Source organism: Phaseolus vulgaris, chromosome 4 (genome assembly GCF_000499845.2).
Source record: "Phaseolus vulgaris cultivar G19833 chromosome 4, P. vulgaris v2.0, whole genome shotgun sequence".
NCBI lineage: Eukaryota > Viridiplantae > Streptophyta > Magnoliopsida > Fabales > Fabaceae > Phaseolus > Phaseolus vulgaris.
This window is the reverse complement of record NC_023756.2, coordinates 40,195,729-40,220,905: the sequence shown is the minus strand read 5'-3', so window position 1 is coordinate 40,220,905 and position 25,177 is coordinate 40,195,729. Positions and strand designations below refer to the sequence as shown.

Here is a 25,177-nt window from a genome sequence, read left to right as displayed (position 1 = left end):
TCTTTACGACTAAACGTGATCCTCATGGCAATATCGAACGTTATAAGGCCCGACTTGTTGCCAAAGGTTTTACTCAGAAGGATGACATTGATTATAAGGAAACATTTTCACATGTTTATAAGAAATATTCCTTTAGAATTATCATAACATTAGTAGTTCATTATGATCTTGAGTTGCATCAGATGGATGTTAAAACTACCTTTTTGAATGCGAATTTAGAAGAGGATGTTTATATAGACCAACCAATGGGGTTCCTTGAAGAAGGAAAGGAAAACATGGTGTGTAAACTTAAGAAATCAATATACGGACTTAAACAGGCTTCCAGACAACGGTATCTTAAGGTCAATGATACTATTGTGTCCTTAGGATTTAGGGTTTAGGGTTTAAGATTTAAGGAAAACATTTTTGATCGATGTATATATTTGAAGGTCAGTAGGAACAAGCTTATAATTCGAATTCTAAATGTTGACGATATCTTGCTTGCAACTAATGATCTTGGTCTATTAAGCGAGACTAAGAAGTTTCACTCTAATAATTTTGAAATGAAAGATATTGGTGATGCAAACTATGTGATAGGAATAGAAATATTTTGTAATAGATCACAAGGACGGTTAGGCTTGTCTCAAAAAACATATATTAATAAAGTTTCAGAGAGATTCAGAATGGATAAATATTCAACATCTCCTGTTCCAATACAGAAAGGAGACAAATTTAGTTTCATGCAATGTCCAAATAATGATTTGGAACAGAAATAGACGGAGAATATCCCTTATGCATCTGTTGTTGGCAGTTTGATATATGTACAAGACCAGATATTAGCTTTGTAGTTAGTATGCTTGGCAGATACCAAAGTGATCCAGGATTGGATTATTGGAAAGTTGCAAAGAAAGTTTTAAAATACTTACAAGGGATAAAGAATCACATGCTTACATATAGGAAATCTGATCATCTTGAGGTGATTGGATATACATATTCATATTTTTCTGGTTGTATGGATACAAGAAAGTCCACATTTAGTTATGTGTATCTTTTAGCCGGAAGAGCGATTTCATGGAAAAGTGTGAAGGAGTCAGTCATTGTTGCATCCACCATGGAGGTTGAATTTCAGGCTAATTGGTTGCAAAATTTTATTTCACGACTTGCAATTGTTGACAATATTGCCAAGTCGCTGAGAATTTATTGTGATAAGTCCACAACTATCTTCTTTTCTAAAAACAATTAGTATTTGAAAGGTGCTAAACACATGGAATTGAAATACTTTGCCATTAAAGAGGAAGTTCAAAAACATAGAGTGTCAGCACTGATCTTATGATTGTTGACCCTTTAACAAAAGGGTTACCTCCCAAAACATTTATTGGTCATATTGAGAATATGGGCATTATGTCTACTAGTGAATGATGAGTGTTGTTATTAATGCTTATTTTACACTTTGAGCTTATTGATATATAAAATTTTTGAAATCTATGTTTTCTACTTTATGTATATGCATGCAAATTATGGTGTGGAAAACAAATTATGTTATTGTTGAAAATAACATTATGTTTGAACTATTATGGACTTCTCATTATAAAGTCATATTAGGGAGAAATGATGATATAGTAGTACATGGAAGAAAATGTGTTGATTAAATGACATGTAACCGCCATGACTCTTATTATTTCTTTATCTTTGATTTTGATTGATGATAAACCAAGAACCAATTTACATAAGGCATTTCAATGCACATTATGATTTATGTAATTATTAAATCATGAAATATTATAGCTCTTATGAGTCAAGTGGGAGAATGTTAGAAAATTATGTAAATTAATTTTACAATGTGACTTATGTGAAATACATTTTGTTTTTTGGGCCTGAATATAATTTAATAAAATAAAAGGCCCATTGGTTAATGTTCGAAGATAGATAAATAGACACATCTCATTGTACTGATCGAGGACGTTCGTAGTGATTAGGGGGGGTCAAAGACCAAGAAATTAGTTTTTTAACAGCCAAGCATTTTATTCTTCTTATGGCTAGATCCAATCTCCTGGTCCCTGTGGAAAGGAAAACAAATTTCACGTTCTTCCTTTCGAGAAGGATTAGGAAAATCCTATGATTGTAATTTTCTCCAAACCCCCGTGGAAAATCGGGTATTGTTCATTTTATTTATGTGTGACACATAAAGATAAGTATATGTGAATATTCTATTTACACTATTTGTTATTATAGATTGAAGGTAACATAATATACAATGAGCCCTTAAAGTTGAATGAAGATATCAACACAAAACATTCACACATTTATCTACACAAACAAGTAATTATCAATATAGGTATATTGCATATATATATATATATGTATGTATGTGTGTGTTTTGCAATTTATTCATAATTGACATTCTTTGGTAGGAATTTTTTTTGTAAAGAATGAAACACTTAAAAGAATGATTAATCACTCACATTGGTTAAACAAATTCATACCAAGATATAATGATTTTACTTAATAGTGATAATAATGACATTTTTTTATTCATAATGTACTATGAATTTCTTTTGTTAATATAAGTGTGTGAACAATAACACATTACTGCCAGTATTATATAACAAATATAGATAAAAGAAAAATATACTTGAACTTGCTTTCTTATTTTATGTAAATTAAATGAAAAAAGTTAAGTAGTAAATTTTTAAATTATCTTTTAAAATAAAATATTTTGAATTTATTTTTAAATTAATTATGTAAATTAAAAATAAAATAATTGGAATAAATTTTTAAATTGCTTATAGTAAAAATATATAAAATAATTGGAATAAGTTTTTAAATTATTTATCTGAATTAAGAATTTAAAACAATTTTAAAAAAATATTTAAAATTAAGAAATTATTATTTAGAATAAATAATCTGAAACAAAAATAATTCAAATTTGAAATATTTCAAAATTTTCAAGATTCTTTCTAAAAAGCTAAAGATTATACACTTGACGTAAATAGATAGTGATTTAGGAATTGATATTGAGTAGAAGAATTAAGATAAAAATATGCGTTTTCCTCCCTGCAATTTTTTCAGGTCATCTTTCACTTCCATCCGGCAGCGGCAAATATCGACGGCGCGGAGGCGGCACTGGTGTCCAACACGTCGAAGCGCCGGAGATCGTCAGTGCTCCCCCTGGAGGTCGCACGCGTGTCATGTGCCGGTGGAGGGACGAAAAGTACCATCCCATTAAGGCCAACTAAGGAAGGTTCCCAACTCCGATTACGTCGAGTTGAATATGGGTTAGGCTTGAAGAGCTTGATCTTGATTCAGTAGAGGCTGTTGTTGATGAGAGAATGGAAGAAAAGGGTGCGACAGACAGGCTTTTCAACATGAAACGCCAGAAGAAGAGGAAGAAGAGGAAAATCAGGGACATGATGAGTTTCATTCTTGTCGTTAGTTTGCAAGGTTACGAAATATAATTATTATTTACTGGAATAAAATTTGTATTTTTAGGTTACCAAATTCATTTCTGAATAAATTCAATTTTCTTAATTTCTATCATCCATATTTGTTTCTATCATCCATATTTGTTTATGCGCTTACAATACTATTTTGATGGTAGTTAGATTTTTCATTATTTTATTTATTATGCTATTAGTCTCATCGTGGATCAAGAAGATTTCATGTATATATCAATTAACAAAGTATCACATTGTTGTTACATCTGTCACAGTGTAATACTCTCTTAATTGGTGCATACATGCATTCTTCTTGACTCACGATAAGACTCATAACAAGTAAGATAATAAAATTAACAAAATATAAATGAAAGATTTGTCTGTGATAAGATAGTATTGTAAGTGCCTAAAGAAATATCATGATAAGAAATTAAGAAAAATGAATTTAAAGAAACAAATATATACAAGGATGAATTTGGTAACCTAAAATACTAATTTTATCCCTGTAAATAGTAGCTATATTTTTTATTTTGGTGTTCTCGCAAACTGGCAACATGAATGGAACTCCTGATATCCTTTTTACATGTGTCTCATCAATCTCTAAAAGGTTGAAAATTATTACCATTAGTAATTGAGTTCAATAATTAACATTGTTTTAAAATTGAAAACTATACTTTCTTTATAGTTGTATAAAATTTTTGATTTGATAATTTTGATAAAAGATATATAATAAAAAGTAAATTTGTAAAAAAATAATATAAAAAATTATTAAAATAATATTATTGGGTGTAGAAAAATTGATTAGTGTCAAATTGTCATGAAACTTTTAAAATCTTACCAATATTATGAAAAAAGTAACATCTTTTTTAAGTAATAAATCTATCTATTGATTGGGTTTGTTTTATATAAATTACACAGTAAATAGTTCATTACCCAAAAAATTTATAACTATTAAAACAATAACGACAAATTCTTCAAATTTTATGTACGAGTTTACTAGTAAATTTTTTTGAGGTAACATGTATAACAATTGTTTGGAACTGCTAGCTCCTCGCTTTAAATGTGAAAAACTAAGTTAAGAATGTATGGACAAACACAGACTTCTTTCTAAGACAAAATATAACCTAGTTGATGTAACTAGTAAGGACAATATTGTCTATGTAAAAAAAGCAATAAAAGGCAAATAAATCTTTTGAGAGAAAACAATAAAAATAAAGATGCAACCTTCAAGGAAAACAGAGAACGTATCCAAATTTTAACACATGCATTAATAAAAAAAGAAAACAAAGAGTGAAAAGGTGGCAACAAAAACCACAAATTAAGAATAGATAAGGGAATGCACAAGAAAACTTGTTTAAGCTTTTTGTGGGTTATGACTCACCTTAAGGTTTTTTTTGGGTTATGACTTACCTTTCCGTTTTCTTGCAATAATGAGGAGGTTACTTACCGTTGACAATTAATTGAAATTATTGGGAGGTTACTTATCACTCACAATTAATTGTTATTAAATGGAGGTTATTTACCATTAATTGTTTTTATTATTGTTGTCCCATAGAACCACTAGTGGCTTCTTCCTTCTAGCAATGTAAAACACACAACAAACAACAACATAGATTTGCTTCCTCTCTCTTTTTTCCTATACTCTTTATTTCTTCTCTTGGGTGTAAGTGTTTAACCTGTATAGAGAGAATTTGTTTTGGGGCTATTTATCTATTAGCCTGAGAGGAATTCATTGTACTCCCAATACCATTATAGTGGAAGTTTTGGCTCTCTCGCCGGTGGTTTTTTACCTCTATTCAAAGGGGTTTTCCACCTAAAAATTTCTGGTATCATTCTCATTTTTCTTTGTTACTTTAATTTCTCATAATCTTTTGTTGAAATTATCACGCTTCCGCACACGATATCCCAACAAATTGGCATTAGAGCTTTTCGATAATTCAATCAGGATTTGTTGTTCAATAATGTCGAAATTCGATATTGAGAAATTTGATGGTAAAATCAGCTTTGCTATCTGGCGAGTCCAGATGCTAGCTGTTCTCACCCAGAATGGTTTAAAAAAAGTTATGGCAGGTAAAATGACGAGGCCAACCACTATGACGGAGGAACAATGGGATGAGATGGATGAAAAGGCATTGTCTGCAATCCAGTTATGCTTGTCCCGTGAGGTGTTGCGTGAGGTCATCAACGAGAAAACTACAACATGCATATGGAGTAAATTGGAGTCTCTATACATTACCAAAATTCTTGCAAACAAACTTTGGTTAAAGGAGCGACTCTTTACACTCCGAATGTCCGAAGGTACTCCCATCCAATCTCACCTTGATGAATTTAATTCCATCATAATTGATTTGGAAAATGTGGATGTTGAAATTGATGATGAGGATAAAGTCGTTCTATTTATTGTGTCTCTACCACCCTCGCATCGACAATTGAAAGAATTTATGTTATATGGTAATTATCTTACATTAAGCTTTGATGATGTCAAGACTAATTTACTAGCCAAAGAAAAATTTGATACTCAATTTCATTCTGAAAGTTATGGTGAAGGATTAGTAGTTAGAGGGAGAAACCAAGAGAAAGGTAGGAACAGTAAATATAAATGTAGGTCAAAATCTAGAGGCAAGAACTCCAAATATTGTCGTTATTGCAAGAAAAAGGGGCACGAGATATCTGAATGTTATAAATTGAAAAATAAGCAAGATAGAGAAGATAACGGAAATGGTAAACAACCAGAAAAATATGCCGAAGCCAGTATTGTTGAAACTGAATCTGATGGGGATTGTTTTGTAGCTTCCAACAATGAACAAAGGTCTAAAAATGAATGAATTCTTGATTCTGGTTGTACTTTTCACATGTCTCACAATAGAGGCTAGTTTACCACCTAAAAATTTCTGGTATCATTCTCATTTTTCTTTGTTACTTTAATTTCTCATAATCTTTGGTTGAAATTATCACACTTCCGCACATGATATCCCTACAAATTGGCATAAGAGCTTTTCGATAATTTAACCAGGATTTGTTGTTCAATAATGTCGAAATTCGATATTGAGAAATTTGATGGTAAAATCAACTTTGCTATCTGACGAGTGTAGATGCTAGTTGTTCTCACCCAGAATGGTTTAAAAAAAGTTCTGGCAGGTAAAATGATGAGGCCAACCACTATGACAGAGGAACAATGGGATGAGATGGATGAAAAGGCATTGTCTGCAATCCAGTTATGCTTGTCCCGTGAGGTGTTGCGTGAGGTCATCAACGAGAAAACTACAACAGGCATATTTCATATTAAAATATAGGAACTTTTGAGTATTAATTTCTAAAATGAATATAAAATAACCCTTAATTTATGAATTTATACCTTTTTACACATTTGATGATCTTTATTTGAATAAGAACATTTTATTCCCAAATTTGGTGTTAATTTCAGGATTTTAGGAAAGAAGAATAATATAAGCTAAAAGGAGAAAGCTGGAAGGCCACAGAATGCACAAGTGCACAAAAAGCCCAAATGCGCCATGCAAGAAGTCACTTAACCCTAGCAAATTAGGTTAAATAAGGGGCTTGAGGCACAAACCTAGTGTGAAAGATTGAGAGGAAAACACCATAGAGTGAATTGTAACCCAATTGGGTGAATAGGATGTGTGAGAAACATTAGAGGAGGCAGTGGTCAAGGAGAAACATCCAGAATCTTCTTTTCTTGTTGTCCCTGCTTGTAACAGTCATCATGTGTGGCTGGTTCTACCCTTTGGGATTGGGAGTAATTTGTTCAAACTCTTATGTATTAAGATGATATCTAAATACAATATTATATTCTTGATTGATGATTGGTATTATTGTTTTGTTTATAGTACTTTGTTTACCATGACCTAAACGATAATGATTAACATATTTGAGTGTTAGGAATAGACTTGAAATGTTATTTGCTATCAACGTCTAATCTTAATGATAAGTTGTTTTTATAAATATGCGAGGAATCGATATTTAGGAAGTATCTTAATAATTTTATATGTGAGGAATCGATATAAATGATTTTTATACAGGCACAATATTATTGTCATGTTAATCAAAATACAAATGAATGAGAAAAGGGGAAGTCAACGACAACGACACGATCATGAGACTTCAGTGCTGGGAGACCTCAACACCATTATCAGTGGATCCGTGGGCGAAGGCCCGACCTCCTCAGCTCGAAAGAGATACTCCAGGTCAGTACTGTCTTTACAGGCTCAAGAGCCCTCTGTTGTGCCTTCTCTCTATTTTACCCTTTCAGATAAGGACGACATATACTCCCATGAAGATGACCTAGCGGTGCTCTCGGTAATCACCATGGCACGCAACATGCATCGTGTGCTGATAGATCAAGGAAGTTCTACCGATGTAATGTTATGGACCACGTATCTTAGCCTTAACATTCCCTCCGAGTAGCTCTGGCCTTTCGAAGGATGTCTAGTCGGTTTTAACGGTGACCAGGTAGAGGTGTGAGAATATGTAGAGTTGTGCACGACCTTCTTAGATAAGGAATCAATGAGCACCATCACAGCTAAATATACATTGGTCAACACCCCCTCATCGTACAACCTGCTCATAGGGCGACCATCGATGAACAAATTAGGAGTAGTGGTTTCCACACCACACCTCAAGCTGAAACTTCCTTCACCAAATGGAAAGGTCATCACCATGAAAGTGGACCAGAAGGTTGCACGAAGATGCTAGAAAATAGCCTCAAGAGCCGACGAGGGACTTATGTGATAACAAAAAACACAAAGCAGTTTGGTGTGGAGGCCGACCACAACAGAAGACCCGAGCCCGCAGGGGAGGTCAAGGAAATTCAGATAAATGGTAGAGTTTTTAAGGTGGGAGCAACTTTACACGAGGAGTTGGAGAATAAAATTAGAGAAATCCTACAAAAGAACATCGAATCGTTAGTGGATAGTGCCTCGGGGTGTGGCTTACTAAGCTTCATGGACGCCTTCTCGGGGTACAATCAAATAAGAATACACCACTGGATGAAGATAAAATAGCGTTCATAGCGAATATAGCGAGTTAATGGTACAAAGTAATGCAATTTGGATTAAAGAATGCAAGCGCCACTTATCAGTGACTAATGGATAGGATCCTCCAGCCCATGCTCGGGTGAAACGTAAAGTCTACCTAGATGACATAGTCGTCACTTCCGACCGACCTGACAACCATCTCACCAATCTGGAGGAGCAGTTCAAAATAATAGGGAGGCATCAACTAAAACATAACCCCGAAAAGTGCATTTTCGGTGTCCAGGTAGGCAAGTTCGTCAGATTTTTTTTAATTTAAAGAGGCATAGAAGTTAACCCAAACAAATGTGTAACCATAATCAACATGAGGAGCCCAACCAATGTGAAAGAAGTGCAACGGCTGACAGGGAGAGTAGCACCCTTGTCACGATTTCTCTCTGCCAGTGGAGAACAGTGATAACCATACTTCCAGTGTCTCCACAAAAATAACAAGTTCATCTGGACTACCGAGTGTGAATAGGCCTTCTCCAAGTTGAAATAATACTTAACTAAACCTCCCATACTGAGTAAGGCATTAAAGGGAACGCCAATCCGACTATACTTCTCAATCACAGAACGGGCCTTCAGTTCGGTCTTGGTTCAAGACTCAGGTAAGGGTCAAAATATAGAAAAAGTCGCCCTTGCCATTGTCTTCACGGCTCGATGTCTGAGGCATTATTTCCAAGGCTTTATCATCATAGTCATGACTGATCTCCCGATCAAGCAAATGCTCCAAAAACCTGACATGGCAGGGCAAATGGTCAGATGAGCCATTGAATTATCGGAGTTTGATATTTCCTACGAACAGCAAGGACCATTGAAGGATTAAGTTTATGCTGACTTTATGGTCGAGCTAGCCCCTACAAACATGGGTGATGGCTCCTTTCAGTAGATGGTTCATCAAACTTGAGGGGTAATGCAGCAGATATCATCTTGGAAGGACCCAACGGGGTCCTCCTCGAACAATCCCCAAAATTTACGTTTAAGGCCAACAACCAAGTAGGATATGAAGCCCTCATCACCGGGATGTTGTTAGCTCAGGAAGTCAGCGTACGTAACTTACTAGGCAAGAGTGATTCCTCGCTCGTAACCGGGCAAGTTAGCAGAGCCTGTCAAGCCAAAGACCCTCAGTTGGCATCATACCTCAAGTATGTGAATGCCTTGGCCAAAGCATTCTCCATGTTCGAGCTCACTCATGTCCTGAGAGAACAGAATGTTCGGGCTTACCTACTATTTAAACTGGCGAGCTTTGGAAAGGGTGGGACACACAGATCTGTATATCAAGAAACCTTAAAACTCCCAAGGATAAACACACAACACTACTCGGTTGAGACAAAGCTTCCTGAAAAAATATTTCAAGTATCAACAAGGGACACTTGGATGACTCCACATGTTTTTTTGTTAAAGTAAAACCAATTAAGATTGAAGATCATCTAACTACATAGTTCATAGGAAAGACTATCATTATGATGAAGGTAGTACAAGATGATAGGTTTGGTGATTCATCTTGGGAAATAAAAGAAACCATGAGAGAAACCTATCCCTATCTCTTTATCGCATGTCAATTTTTTAGGACGAAAATTTTTCTTGTTGGGAAGAATGTAAGGACCGAGAAAAATAGTTTGAGTAAAAGTGGTATAATTAAAATGACACTTGAATATTTTATTATTAAATTTAAAAGAGCATATAAATAGAAATTCAATTATTCATGTTTCATTTTAAAAGAACCATCATCTTTCTAAAAACTCCATTTTCTTTTCCTATGCCTTTTCTCTAAGATTTTGACCTCCTCGCTCATCAGTTTGACGATCGAAGTACGCCATTAGACTCCTGACAGCGAAGTCTACAACACTGCCCGATCATAATCTTTGATAGAGTAAGTTCATTTTATATCCATTTTCCTTTTCTCTCCATTCTCTCTGAGATTCTAATATTCTCGCTTATCAATTTGACAATCGGAGTCTGCCATTGGATTTGTGGCAGTGAACTCTACAAGTTTGTCCGATCAAAAATCTCAGATAGAGTAGGTTCATTATTGGTTCCTTTTCCTTTGAATTAGTTTTGATCTGTTTAGGTTTGTCTTTAATTTAAGCTTAGTCTCTGTTAGCTTAGGGTCCTAGTGGTATTGTTAGATTTTTTATCAGGACTCTGGTGCAGGTTAGGCTACCCTTGAGCTTTTGGTAGCTTGGAGCTCTTAGGGAGCATCTGCTCAAGTTCATATAAGGGGAGCTAGTCTTATTCTTTTCAATAGAATCCTAGGTTAGAAGATCTAAAGGTCAGGGTGATGTGGTTAGAAGATCTGGATGTAGGAACTTTGAAAGTGAGGATACGTTCAACTAGTCATACCAACTCTGCTCCTACATTCATTGCTCAACCCCCAATTGCACCTCAATGTAATTCTGAGCCACCAAATCAATTTGTACATGTACTTGGACCAATAATACTTGGTACATCAGATGTATATTCAAAAAATGAAAATGAAGAAAATGAGGAATCTGAGTTGCAAACACATCAACAAAGGCCTGCAGCCTACAAAAGAGCATGGCTTGTTGATGTCATTGGTAAGCCATTATATATCAAGTGCAAAATGGAAATTTGTATAAATCTACTATCAATTTGTTAAAAGCATATAATGTTATATATAGTTATATATGCAATATTATTTTTTGGTTTAGTCTTATATCCCTTAAGACAAATGTTTGTATTATTTCACAGATGAGGAAGGAAAGAGAAACACAAAACAGCTAAGAACCAATGATGTTTGGTATCTACCTCCAAATGAAAGGATTGTTGTGCAATGGAATAATGAGGGTCAACCAAATGCATATGGTGGAGCATTATTGAATAGGTTCTTAGGTAGTATTGCAAGAAACTATAATGCATTTCCTATTAGTTATTCTAGCTTAAGGAAGGTTCCTAAAATTTATAAAGAATATATACTTAAACACACTATTCAGGAAATCATATCCAAAATTATACTATAATTTAATTTATAATTTATATATATTATAATTATTGTTAATTTTAATTGTTGATTGTTTTGAAGGCTAAATTTCATGTTCGTTATGATGTTCATATAAATCATGTCCTTAAATCACTTAACACAAAATAGAGAGACTACTGACAAGAATTGTGGGAACAAAGGAATGATGGAACATGTACAAGAGATGAATTGATTACAATGGCTCTAGAAGGAATAGATAGAGATCATTGGACTTGTTTTGTGGATTATCGTCTAAATTCAAAAACAAAGGTATAACTGAAACATTTTTTAGGCATTTACATTCAAACTTATTAATTTTTATATGTTGATGATTAGGAAAATGCCCTAAAAAATAAATAAAATAGGAAAAAGCAAATCATTGCTCACACAGGTGGATCTAAGAGCATTGCAAGGAAAAGAGATGAAATGGTGATATCAATACATATGTTCATGTCAAATTTATGTTTTAGTCTCTCTTACATTGTTTCATAATTTTTCTTCCTTTTAATAGGAAAAAGAGTGTGGACACAAGGTTAGTAGAGGAGATGTATGGAGCATTTGTGAGTGATAAAGGATAAACATAAACATAAACATACTAATGGAGCATTTGTGAGTGATGAAGCAAGGGAAATTGGTATAAGTTCAATTGTAAAAATTATATAATTGTCAACCACACTTAATGTAATTTTAATTAGTTTCTTCTTGTGTTCTTTCTAGGAAAAAAATTCAAGCATATGAATTAACCTCATCACCATTCACATCAAAAGAAATATCAAATTCTATTATTTACATCCTTGTATTTTTACCTAATATATAATTAGTTTACTTACAATGATGTAGAAATGAAAAAAAAAATATTAAAATAAAAAGTATTGTATTTCTTTATTTTTATTTTCTAAATATAATCTTAAATGACATTTAAAAACTAATATGGGAATATTAAAGGTGTTTTAAGAGTAGTTCAAGTGTTTTATTCAACTGAGTCTAATGCATGCCTTTGGAAATGTTGAACTTGAATGGTTATAAATGATGCATTGTTTGGAAGAGGCTTTTCTTAGGAAAACAAAACCTTATTTTTATTAGAAAAAAATAAATTAAATGTATAATAATTTTAACTTATATTTAAACTATTACCATTCATGAATATATTAATTTCAAAACTTTCTTAACTTTTACATTATTCCTCACACACGCTACCTTATGGAAGAGACAAATTGAATCAAGTTTTTCCATCATTTAGTTTCACTATAAGAAAGAAGCATTATTATGAATCTTCTTCACCTTAGTTACTTATGATTGAAAAAATAAATGTTAAAAATTTCTTTTACTACACTTGTTTTAGAACATGAAAATTAAAAACAATAATATGCAATGTCACAATGACATTGTTTCATAAACATAAGTACAAAATCTAATGTAGAAAGGATAGAAAATATTCAAAACTCTTACCAGGATTTTTATATATACTGGGTTACGAAAAGCCCTGGTAATACCGGGGATTTTGAAAAGATCTTCCAAGGGTTAGTCAAAACCGCCAGTAATCCATTAACGATGTTGCACCTTCTAGGAAAAAAACAAATCGTGGGTAACTCACTTAACAGGGGTTAAAACCCCTGAAAATGTTAAAAAAAATCTTGTAAGTTTCAAAATGATCTTCCAGGGGTTACTCAAAACCGCCGGTAATCCATTAACGACGCTGCACCTCCTAGGAAAAAAATAAATCGCGGGTAACTCACTTAATGGGGGTTAAAACTCCTGAAAACGATAAAAAAAATTCTTGTAAGTTTCAAAATGATCTTCCAGGGATTACTTAAAACTGCTGGTAATCCGTTAACAGCGCTGCACCTTCTAGAAAAAAAACAAATCGCGGGTAACTCACTTAACGGGGATTAAAACCCTTGCAAACGTTAATTTTTTTTTTTTTGGTAGTGTTTGTTGATGGTTACAATAACAAGAATAACACGTACAATGGTTAATATTACAATTGGTGAGAAAGTGTCAAGAAAATATAAACATTCTTGTTGTGTAAAAATTGACTGGAATTGGTATGAATGGTATCATAATCCTTCGTATACACATGCTATGATCAAATTCATAATACAAGTCTATTTTAAAAAAATAAACAAAAAAACCTAATAGTAATAAATTTGATAATGTTAAATAAGATGTCTCGATTATGTTATCTTCTTCTTTTGTGATATCATTCACTTCAAGTCTTTGTCGAAAATGGAGATAAATCTGCAAAAAAACAAAAGAATAAAAAAAGTCAATAAAGATGTATAGAATAAATTACTTACATTCATTCCTCGCCATTTAAATTTTTAATAGAAGCTTAGATAAGAAAGTTAAAGGTGTGGTGTTTGCAACTACGACAGAGAATAAATTTATCAGTTTTGAATTTTTTTTTTAAAAAAGTAAATAGAAATTTGTTAATAATATTAAAACCAAATTATAGTAATTAAATGAATGATTCCAAAATATTACTTATTCAATAAACTATCACAAGATGGCCACGGATAAAATATTGTTTTAATTCCTCTGAAATATCAATGATTCAATTCATGCTTTAAAAAAATTGGTGTGTTTTTTATCCACACATTTAAAAATCTGTCAACTAGTAATTATGTTAATAATCAAACAATGGTTGAAATGGAAAAGAAAATGATAAAATTGAAGAGAATAATTGATAAAAATTAATAGTTTATAAAAAAGTATAAAATATTTGCAAACTAAATTTTTCTATAATAGGAAAAATTTTAGAGTTTTTCATAATTAAAGATACATGTACAACTCAAATCTATTATCTCTTCCCAGCATTAGGTTACCTATATTATCTATTATAAAAAAATAAAAAATAAAAAAAATAAAAAAAAAAAAATTCTACTTACTCTTATTCATAGCAAGATATTAAAAAAATAACTTCATACATTTTATTAAAAAAATGTATTCTAACTTTGTAAATGTGTAGACTGCATGGGTATCCTTATATATACCCTTATGCAGTATGTAATACACAAGTTTTTTGATATAATCTCAATAGTGATCATTTCCTCTCTTATTTGTTTGCTTGACCTAATATGGTATCAAGAGTTCATTGTTGTTTTTCTCCCTCATGTCTTTCGCTACATCCACAATTTCTATGGCTTCTTTATCTTCTTCTTCTTCCATCTTCTCCTCACTTCTTTTACCACATCAATCTCTCTGAAACTGTCTGAAGAAATTTTTTTGCTACGGAAGCAACAGTTTCCTCACTAGTACAAAATGAAGAAAAGAATGTTCTTTATTTAGTGAGGCTTTGAGCTTAAACACATTCGTAAAAAATGTCGTGACATTTTTTAAATTAATTTGATTTACAAATGCGGTTTTTACCTTTAGCCGAATTTGTAAATCTTTTTTACCCTAAATTTTTTAAGCACGCCACACACTTTCGTAGTTTCTTTCTCCTCTTGCCTCTCGTTTGCATTGTTCTTGCCCTGGCGTAAGAAGTTCATCTCTTTTTCTGCATCTTCATTATACGTGTGTGAGTTTCTTGATTCGCTTTCTTCCTCTCCATCTTCACTAATGTACGTTTTATAATTTTGTTTTTGTTTCCTTATATTTGTTTTTTATGCTTGCATTGGTGGTCGAAGGTATTGTTCCATTGGCTACTCCGTCACTGCTCCACCACTGCTGTTGATGGCGCTCCCTTGCCACTCTTCACCACCAACGTTGGTTCACACACAAGGTTGGTGTGGTGTTATAACTTTTTTGAATTTTTCTTTAATTTTTTGAATTTTTTTTTATGTATTATAATTTGTATATTTTAAATTTTATATTATTTAGTATTTATTATATTTTAAATTTATATGTTTTTTATGTATTATAATTTTTATTTTTAAAAATTTATATTATTTAGTATTAGTACTTATTATATTTTGAATTTGTTCTTTTTTATGTATTATGTAATTTGTATTTTTTAAAATTTATATTATTTAGTAGTTAGTTGTTACTTTATATGTTATATTCGGCAATAATACGTTCTGGTATTGAGTCCGGGGGTGTTTGACCATTGGCAAACGCCTGAGATAGAACACTGATTGAAAAATCCTAACCATTTCAGAATATATAATGGATCAAAATTGGATAAATTTTGTTCGTATAAGTGACGAGTACGAAAGAGGAGTAAAAGAATTTCTACAATTTGCACAACGTAATGCGATTAATAGTGGTCATGATGAAGCAAAGATCAAGTGTTTGTGCGTTAACTGTTTGAATGGAAAGATACTGGATGTTAATATAATGAGGGAGCACCTGCTATGTGATGGGTTTCCGTAACTGAAGAATACGTGGGGTCCATCATGGATGAAGCATGTTGACCAAGCCACTTCCACCGATTAAGTTCGATCATTGCCTGAACTTAGCTGGTATTATCCATACTTAATCAAGGCTTCATGGCGAGAGAGTGTTCCAATCAAAGGCAAGTCAAGGTGGAGATTTGTGGGTTATGACTCACCTTTACCGTTATCTTGGCATAAATGGGAGGTTACTTACCATTAATTGATTTTATTATTGTTGTCTCCTAAAACCACTATATATAGTGGTTTCCTTCAAGCAATGTAACACACAACAAACAACAACACACACGCTTCCTCTCTCTTTTCCTATACTCTCTATTTCTTCTCTTGGGTGTAAGTGTTTAATCCTTATAGAGAGAATTTGTTTTGGGACTATTTATCTATTAGCCTGAGAGAAATTCATTGTACTCCCAGTACCATTATAGTGGAAGTTTTGGTCCTCTCGCCGGTGGTTTTTTACCTCTATTTAAAGGGGTTTTCCACCTAAAAATTTCTGGTATTATTCTCATTTTTCTTGTTACTTTAATTTCTCATAATCTTTGGTTGAAATTATCACGCTTCCGCACACGATATCCCTACAAGGGTGTTGAAGTATTTGACGAATTTGCTAATGAAACTTTCAAGCTACATGCCATGTTATTTTGCACCATCAATGACTTTCCGGCATATGGTAACTTATCAGGTTATAGTGTTAAGGGTCATAAAGCATGTCCAACAGAAGACACTGCTTCTCAACAATTGAAACATGGAAGGAAGACAATATATCTTCGGCATCGGAGGTTTCTTAGAAGTCATCATCCTTACCGGAGGTTGAAAAAAGCCTTTAATGGACACTAAGAAGCTAGTGGTCCACCAACTCCATTAACTGGTGTTGAGGTTTACGAAAAGGTAAATAACATAGACCACACCTTCTGTAAGTAAAAAAAAAGTCATTTGTGACAAATATTTGGAAGAAGAAATCAATCTTCTTTGATCTTCCGTACTGGTCGAGGTTAGAAGTCAGACATTATATAGATGTAATGGATGTTGAGAAGAATGTGTGTGATAACTTAATTGGTACACCTCTTAACATTAACAGGAAGACAAAGATGGTCTAAATGCTTTTTTAGATTTGATTGAGATGAACATACGAGGCGAGTTGGCACCCATAAAAATGGGTAAGCGTACATATTTGCCCCCAACCTGTTACACAATCTCAAAAGATGAAAAAATTAGTTTTTGTCAATGTCTAAAGGGTGTGAAAGTGCCACAAGGACATTCCTCAAATGTGAAGAGTCTAGTGTCAATGCAATATTTGAAGTTAATTGGATTGAAGTCTCATGATTGCCACATCTTGATGCAACAGTTGTTGTCGATAGCTATTCGTGGGATCTTACCAAAAAATGTTAGACATACCATAACCCGTTTGTGCTCATTCTTCTCTTCCATCTGTTGTAAAGTCATTGATCCATCAAAACTAGATGAACTTCAAAATGAAATTGTTGTTATCTTGTGTGAATTGAAGATGTTTTTTCCTCCATCCGTTTTTGACATCATGGTTCATCTAGTGGTGCATCTGGTAAGAGAGGTTAGATTGTGTGGACCAGTGTACTTAAGATGAATGTATCCTGTTGAGCGGTATATGAAAATTTGAAAGGTTATGTGAAAAATCATTATCGTTCAGAAGCTTCAATGATTGAAAGGTACATAGCTAAAAAAAGTATTGAATTTTGTTCAGAGTACATGTCAAAAACAAATCCATTAGGTCTTCCAACTAATTCATGGCAGCACAGACGTTCTACAAGTAAATGTTTACGTGGTGAGAATATTGTAAGCAAATCTCAATCAGAAGTCTTGCAAGCACATTTGTATATATTGAATAACACATATGAAATTATACCTTACATAGAAACTCATAAAGCCATTGTGAAGGAAAATAACCTAAGACAAGCAGAGAAATGGATCTTGACGGAACATAATAGAACTTTCATGCCTTGGTTTAAAGACGAGGTGTTCAAGGATTCAACAACATCAGAGACCTTGACCTGGTTGGCTGCTGGATTGAAGTTTGATGTCATCTCATGTACAGCGTACGAAGTAAATAATTGTATATTTTACACGAATTCTATGGATGAAAAGAGTACATTTCAAAATTCTGGTGTTAGTCTTGAAGCCGAGTCAATGTAGTTTTCGACTTCGAAAGATACAAATCCAGTACTTGGATCAATGACATACTATGGGTTTATAGAATGTATTCTAATTGTGTAACTATGTGGGCTGCATGGGTATCCTTATATATACCCTTCTACAGTATGTAATACACAAGCTTTTTTATATAATCTCAAATAGATATCCTTTCCTCTCTTACACTAGTGCAAAAAGAAGAAAAGGATATTCTTGATTTAGTGCGGCTTTTGTGCTATCCGCTTTCGTAAAAAACGCGGTGGCATTTTTGAAATTATTTTGATTTACGAATGCGGCTATTTGTATAGCCGCACTTGTAAATCAAAGCGCTTGATTTACGAATGCAGCTATTTGTATAGCCGCACTTGTAAATGAAAGCGTTTTGATTTACGAGTGCGGTTTTACCTTTAGCCGCATTCGTAAATCCTTTTTTACCCTAAATTTTGAAGCGTGCCACACACAATTTCATACTTTCTTTCTCGTCTTTGCCTTCGTTTCGCGTTCAGACTCTGAGTTCGTCTCCTTCTACTGCATCTGCATTCCATTTGTGTCAATGTAAGTTTCTTGAGCTCTCTTTCTTCCTCTTCATCTTCAAAAATATATGCATACATGTTTTCGTTTTTCTTATATATGTTTTTTTCTTTGCATTGGTGGTTTCGAAGCACTGTTTCATTGGCTGACATTTGTTTTTCTTACATTGTTTGGTTTCTTGCATTGCTCAGTACTCTTTCATTGTCTTCGTGGATTCTTGAGGGTTTTTTGGTTTGCTCCGTCGCTGCTGCCCTGTCCACCGCCGCTTCTGCTGCCGCCGCCGTTGCTGGCGCTCCCATGCCACTCTTCATCAACGTTGCCTTCACACAAGATTAACGATGTTTTAAATTTTTTAATTTTTTTTTAATGATTTGGCATATACAAGTGCAGCTAAAACAAATAGTCGCACTTGTAAATAGTATTTATAAATACAGCTATATAGCCGCATTTGTATTTCTTGATTTACAACTGTGTATTGATCAAATGCGGTTATAAAGCCGCATTTATAAATTCGAAATATCCACACTTGTTTTATGTTTGTGCACCAGTGTTATGTGCTTGCTTGACCTAATAACTAATAAAAATCCTACATTTTGAAAAAATTCTCTCCAATTTTAAGAGAATTTTGTCTTCTGTTCAACAGGTCTCTTAACAAAAGCAAAGAAAGCTAGCTGCTGTAACAATCTATCATTTGTGATAAGAATGCATATAATGAAATGAAATAAAAAAAAACTAAAAAGATGTTCAAATAATACTGTTCAAAGTCAAATTCTCCAAAATATATACCAGTTTTTGGATAGAAAACATTAGACTAAAAGAAAAATACAAGACTGTACCGGTAAGAACCAAACGAGATCTAGAAGTCTCGATGATACCGGATCTAACTGACCGACATATTTAAAATACATTAAGATCAAAAAGAGATTAACAAGTTTAAGTTGTACATAAAAATTGCATAATACACTTTTAATCACATCCAAATGTTAATCTGGTCCAATATTAATAGATCGATTATAAGCATCTAAACAATCATGACTTTCAACAAAAAGATATGTCATTATCGCGTATTAATTACACCGAACACTGAATATCGAATACTTACTTGAGCGTCGAAGTATCTTTTGCAAATGTTCTCCGAAGAAAAACTTGATTGAAGTAAAGAAGCGAGAAGAAAGAAACGAAGATTAAGCCAAACTAATTGTAGAAATACAAGGAGCAATGTAGACCAACGAACCGAGACGAAAGAGTAAATCGTCAGCAGCAGGTAGAAGTCTCTCAGATACTTTTCTATGAACAAAAACTAAGGAAACACAGATATAACATGTGATTCATCTACTCCTTATAAAATCAACTCTAGCGAATGGAGAGTTCTTATGTAAATACCGCACCATCGTATTTACAGCTTCATCAGACGTTACACTGTGTATATCCTTTATCAGTTTCAGTGACTCTAATTTAGGAAAACAAGCAATTTGAGTTTCCACTAAATTATGCTTTGATAGAACCTACAATCATTACAATGATTAAATTCATATTTGAATGGATATCTAGAAGTATTAGAACCAAAAACAAAACAAAAAATACATAAAAATATATAACACCTCTAAAATAAATCCAATGGCAGCAGCAGGGAGTGTCATTTCCTTTACATTAGCAAACAGCTTCAACCAAGATCCAACTTTAATATTTTCTTCTGAAAGATTGCATAGATAGCTTTGACCCATCACAGTTAGAAAGCTAAGATTTGGTGTCGAAAGCAAAAATCTGTAAGGTTTTCTGTACAAATGATGCAGACTAAGAGTGGAAATACTAGAATTAGATATGAAGAGTTCTTCAGTATCAAATCTATGTAAAGAACAATCGTTAAGGATCAAAGTGTGCAACAAGTTATAACACGAAAAGGGTTCAGCACAATCACTGTAACTTGCAGTGAAACAAAGATTCTCAAGATGCAACACTTTTAAAGCTGGCAGAGGGAGAGAGTTTGGAAATTTCAACACAGGATGACAAAAATGTTTATGGGAAATCTGAAGGTAAAACAAAGATGGACATTGAATTATGAATGAAGGAAATTTGGAATCCAACATGTAGAAAGAAAGATGAAGTGTGATTTGCTGAACATGGTGCAGTGCAGCATATGTGATGATCCTGTTCAGCTTCTGGACCTGAGAAGAACGGTGTAGAACAACATCAACCTTGGGTAAGGTAATGGAAGTATCTCGAGCAGAAAAAAAATGAGACACAAATCTGTTATAATCAATGACCCTTCTAAAATCTGTGGAGTTCATAGAGAAACTTGCACTACCCTTCCAAAGGTCCTTCCATTGTTTTGACAAGACACTAGTCTGCACTGCATGCTTTACGTTCATGAATTGCAGTATGTGGAAGAGAATGTCAAAGGGTAAGTCACTGATGATTTTGTCTCTTGACTTTTCCTTCTTTTTGCTTCCCCTCTTCCTCTTCCTCTTCGCCACCGACATCTGCTTTGCTTCTTTAGTTGCTACAGGATGAACACAAATTACAAATAATTTACATTAAAAAAATATATTTTTATGTAAATATGGTACTGAATTTGGTTGCTATTTATTTATTGATTTATTTATGTATTTAAGTATTAGTAAATAGATACTAATAAATAGTATACATATATTTTTTTTTATAATTTTACTTTTAAAAGTTATATGACTGTTTGTATTCATTGAAAAGAATAATAAATTTATAATATATATAATGAAATATCATTCAGTTTACTTATCTATTCCATGTTTCTATTTGTCTTTATGTATATTTTAAATTTTCATATTTTAAATTTTAAAGTACACTGCAAAAATATGTGAATATCTTTTCATTCAGTTTACATACGAAATATAAAAACTAATGATGCATATATTTTTATATAAATAAAAATATAAAACTAAAATTAATATAAATATTAAGTTTTAATTTATTAAAATAAAATAGTATAATAAAAAAACATCTATTTTTTTATATATTTTATTTTACCTGTTATTATTATTTTTCTCCATTAGATGATTCAAATCTATGTCAAATCTTATTTAAATTATTCAAATCATATTTACATTTTTCAAATCCGTTACGCTTATCAGTTGCATTTATTCACATTTGGATTTATCATAGTCTCTCATTTAAGTCTCCCATTACCCTTCTAATTCACTTCTAATTACTATCTCTAACTTTTAGGTTAGTATTGATATTTTAAAAAAAAAAACAGATTTGTTATAAGACAAATAATTTGAATAAATTATTTATCTAAATTTAAAATTATAAATTTTTAAATTGAAATAATTAAAACTTAATATAACCATAATAAAATATCCTAAACTCGTTGAGATAAATTTGACCTAGGGGTGACAAAGCGGGTCGGTCCGTCCCGCATAAGCCTGCCCCGCTTAGGTTGCCCTGCATACAAAATGCGGACTGGTTTTCATGACCCGGACTGCATGCGGATTGGCCCGCGGACTTGTAGGTTGGTCCACATTTTTTTTTTTAAAGTAGAGGAGTGGTGGAGGCAGTATAACTGCATTGTATTTTGAGTGAAAACTTAATTTTCTTTCACTTAAATTGTCACTCCTCCACTAGACCATTGTTGTCAAGTCAATTAATTTTATTTTATTTTATTTTTTATTTTTTTGCGGACCAGCCTGCCCCGCCTCACTGCTGGCCCGCACGGGTCGCGGGTTATGCGGAGCAGGTTAATACGGATCAGCGGTTTGAACCACTTTACCGCGGGCCGCCCCGCCCCACTTTACCCCCTTAACTCGAAACAAAGTTCCAAATATGAACCATCATTCTCTTCTCTTTAACTTGAGGGCTTGTTCCGTGAATAGTTTCACATTGCTTAGGAGTAAATTCAAAAACAACATTCATCTCTTAATCATCGAAATAAATGGTGATGGAAATCCAAGTTTTAACTTGAAATATCTCGAATACAATGACTCGAAATTTAAATACAGGAGGTGATGGAAATCTAAGCTTCAGAACTCAGAATACCTCAAATACAGCGAAACTCGAATACAGTAAGTAACGAAGCTTCAAACTTTGAAACAGTAATTCATCATGGTGAAATCATTTCAATAAACTTGAGGTTGTAACAGTAAATATTTTTGGAGCATTCAGTATAATGATTTAGGATTCACACAATACATATAAGATAAAAATAGAATGGTATAAGGATTAGATGATACCTGGAAAGAACAGAAAGTGAATAAAGGAGGAAACAATGCAATCTGGACCACTAAAGAAACAATGCAATCTGGACCACTAGTAGTACATGTTTACATATATAAATAAATTTTGCATTCAACAAGTTCATAGATCCAATTAAAATTTGGCCCAGTAGAACTGAATAAACAGAAATTTCAAAAATATCAAACATTGATCTAATTTTCTCATATAAAATACCAACACATTAATATAATTAAAAATATTTATTTTATATTTAAAAATATGTCTTTTATATTTAAATTTATTATTTATTTAATTACAACAATAAAACATGATATTAGAATGAAAATTTGAATGATAGAATTAAATAATTTTTTCGTTTTTAAAATATTATTTTAAAAAAACTTGTGATGTGATTCGTTTTCCTCTAATTACAACCTAACAAGATATTCACTACTAACGCATAAAACACCAAATAATAGTAAAATGAGAAAATAATTCGTTTTTTAAATATTTTACTAGAGACCTTACATTAAGATAAACAATATTAAATATCTAATTTTGTTTTTGCATTGTGTATTCGTCATGTGTTTGGATTTTGTATTTTGACAATTGCATGAAAATTTGAATGTTGAAGTCCTTTGTATGCTATGATGTTTTGAGTTGTTGGAAAATCAGAATTAAATCTTACTTTTTTAGTGTAGATACAAAATAGCAATTGCGGAAGCAATAAGTAAATAATAGAAAATAGAGCAAATAGAATAATGACTCTGAGAATTTTTAACGTGGAAAAACTTTCTCAACTTGATAAATAAAAACCTATGGGACCTAGTCCAGAAAATGTAATCTCACCCAGCAATTATGGAATACAACATGTTTGTAGCCTTTCACTAGGATTTCTAATCTCACACTATGGTGGATATCAACTCTCTCTTTTATTCTCTATGTTACTCTTCTCACTTGCTTACTTTTCTCTTCCTCACTCACAAGTTCCCTTTATATAGAGGATGGGAGGAAGGCTTATCACATAAAGAGAGAGGATAATTAAAGTTCATCATATTTTCAAGAGAGAGTTATAATTCCAAGACTTTTGGAATGACCATCATTGAATATATTCAATGGATCAGTTACAAGATTAATTGATCATGGTCCCCATTAGAATATAGAGGGATTCCCAACAAATGTCCCCCTTCCTGACTTAATTAAGGGGTATCAATAAACCAACTCGCCTACAACCGTCTGTTAGCTTTTTAGCTGAAATTGCATTAGTCATCATGTGAGACCAATTGTCATTTGTATGAACCTTCTCTAGCTGCAACTCTTCATCCTCCAAAGCATTTCGTATCCAATGATAATGATAATTAATGTGCTTTGTTCGAGAATGAAATGTAGGATTCTTAGCTAGGTAGATTGCACTTTGGTTGTCACAATGGAGAACATATCTTTCTTGAACACGACCAAATTCAAGCAAGAGATTTTTCATATATTTTACCTCTTTGCCAGCTTTAGATGCGACAATGTACTTTGCTTCAGTTGTTGATAAAGCAACACATCTTTGTAACTTGGATTGCCAAGATACAATGCAAAAGTAGTTAAATATCCTGATGTGGATTTTATGGAATCTACGTCTTTAGCCATGTCTACATTTGTGTATCCTATCAACATAGGATCTTCATTACCAAAACATAATCATTTTTTGGTAGTTTTCCTAAAATATCTCAATATCCAATTCACTGCATTCCAGTGCTCTTCGCCGGGATTTTCAAATTACAAACTACATGGGCAATATCTGGTCTTGTGTAAATCATGGCATACATTAGGCTTCCTACCACAGAAAAATAAGGAACTCTCATCTCTTTCTTTTCTTCTTCATTAGTCGAACATTGCATTGTGCTTAGCTTGAAATGTTTGGCCAGTGGAACACTGACAGGTTTTGCCTTATCCATGTTGAATCTCTTGAGAACTTTCTCAATGTACTTCTCTTGTGATAGCCATATCAACTTCTTGGAGCAATCTCTAATAACCTTCATCCCAAGGATTTGTTTTGCAGGACCTATGTCTTTCATGGCAAAAGACTTGCTTAAAACATTCTTCAAAATAGCAATCTTGGTTTTACTTTGTCCAATGATCAACATATCATCGACATATAATAGTAGGATAATAAAGTTTCCATCTCCATACCTCTTGATGAACACACAATGGTCAGTAGTTGTCTTCTTGAAATTGTGTTTGGTCATGAGGGATTCAAACTTCTTATATCATTGTTTGGGTGCTTGTTTCAGACCATACAAACTCTTCTTCAGATGACACACTAAATGTTCCTTATCTAGTTCTTCGTAGCCTTCGGGCTGCTGCATATAGATTTCTTCTTTGATGTCTCCATGTAGGAAAGTTGTTTTGACATCAAGTTGTTCAACTTCTAGGTCTAGGATAGATGTTATACCCAATGCTACTCTTATGCAGGAATACTTAACCACTGGTGAGAATATCTCATCAAAATCAACTTATTTCTTTTGATTCCACCCTTTCACAACAATTCGA

At 32.9% G+C, this 25,177-nt stretch overlaps 1 protein-coding gene across 1 annotated transcript; it reads right to left on the bottom strand.

Moving 5' to 3' along the window:
• Positions 1-19,779: 19,779 nt before the first annotated feature.
• LOC137838814 (putative FBD-associated F-box protein At1g55030) lies at positions 19,780-24,274 on the bottom strand. The gene is made up of 3 exons (XM_068648037.1): positions 24,160-24,274; positions 20,053-20,951; positions 19,780-19,956 (listed from the first exon to the last, which is right to left on the bottom strand). Exons 1-3 carry the CDS (start codon positions 24,272-24,274, stop codon positions 19,780-19,782), a joined length of 1,191 nt encoding a protein of 396 aa, XP_068504138.1.
• Between the last annotated feature and the right edge of the window lie 903 nt (positions 24,275-25,177).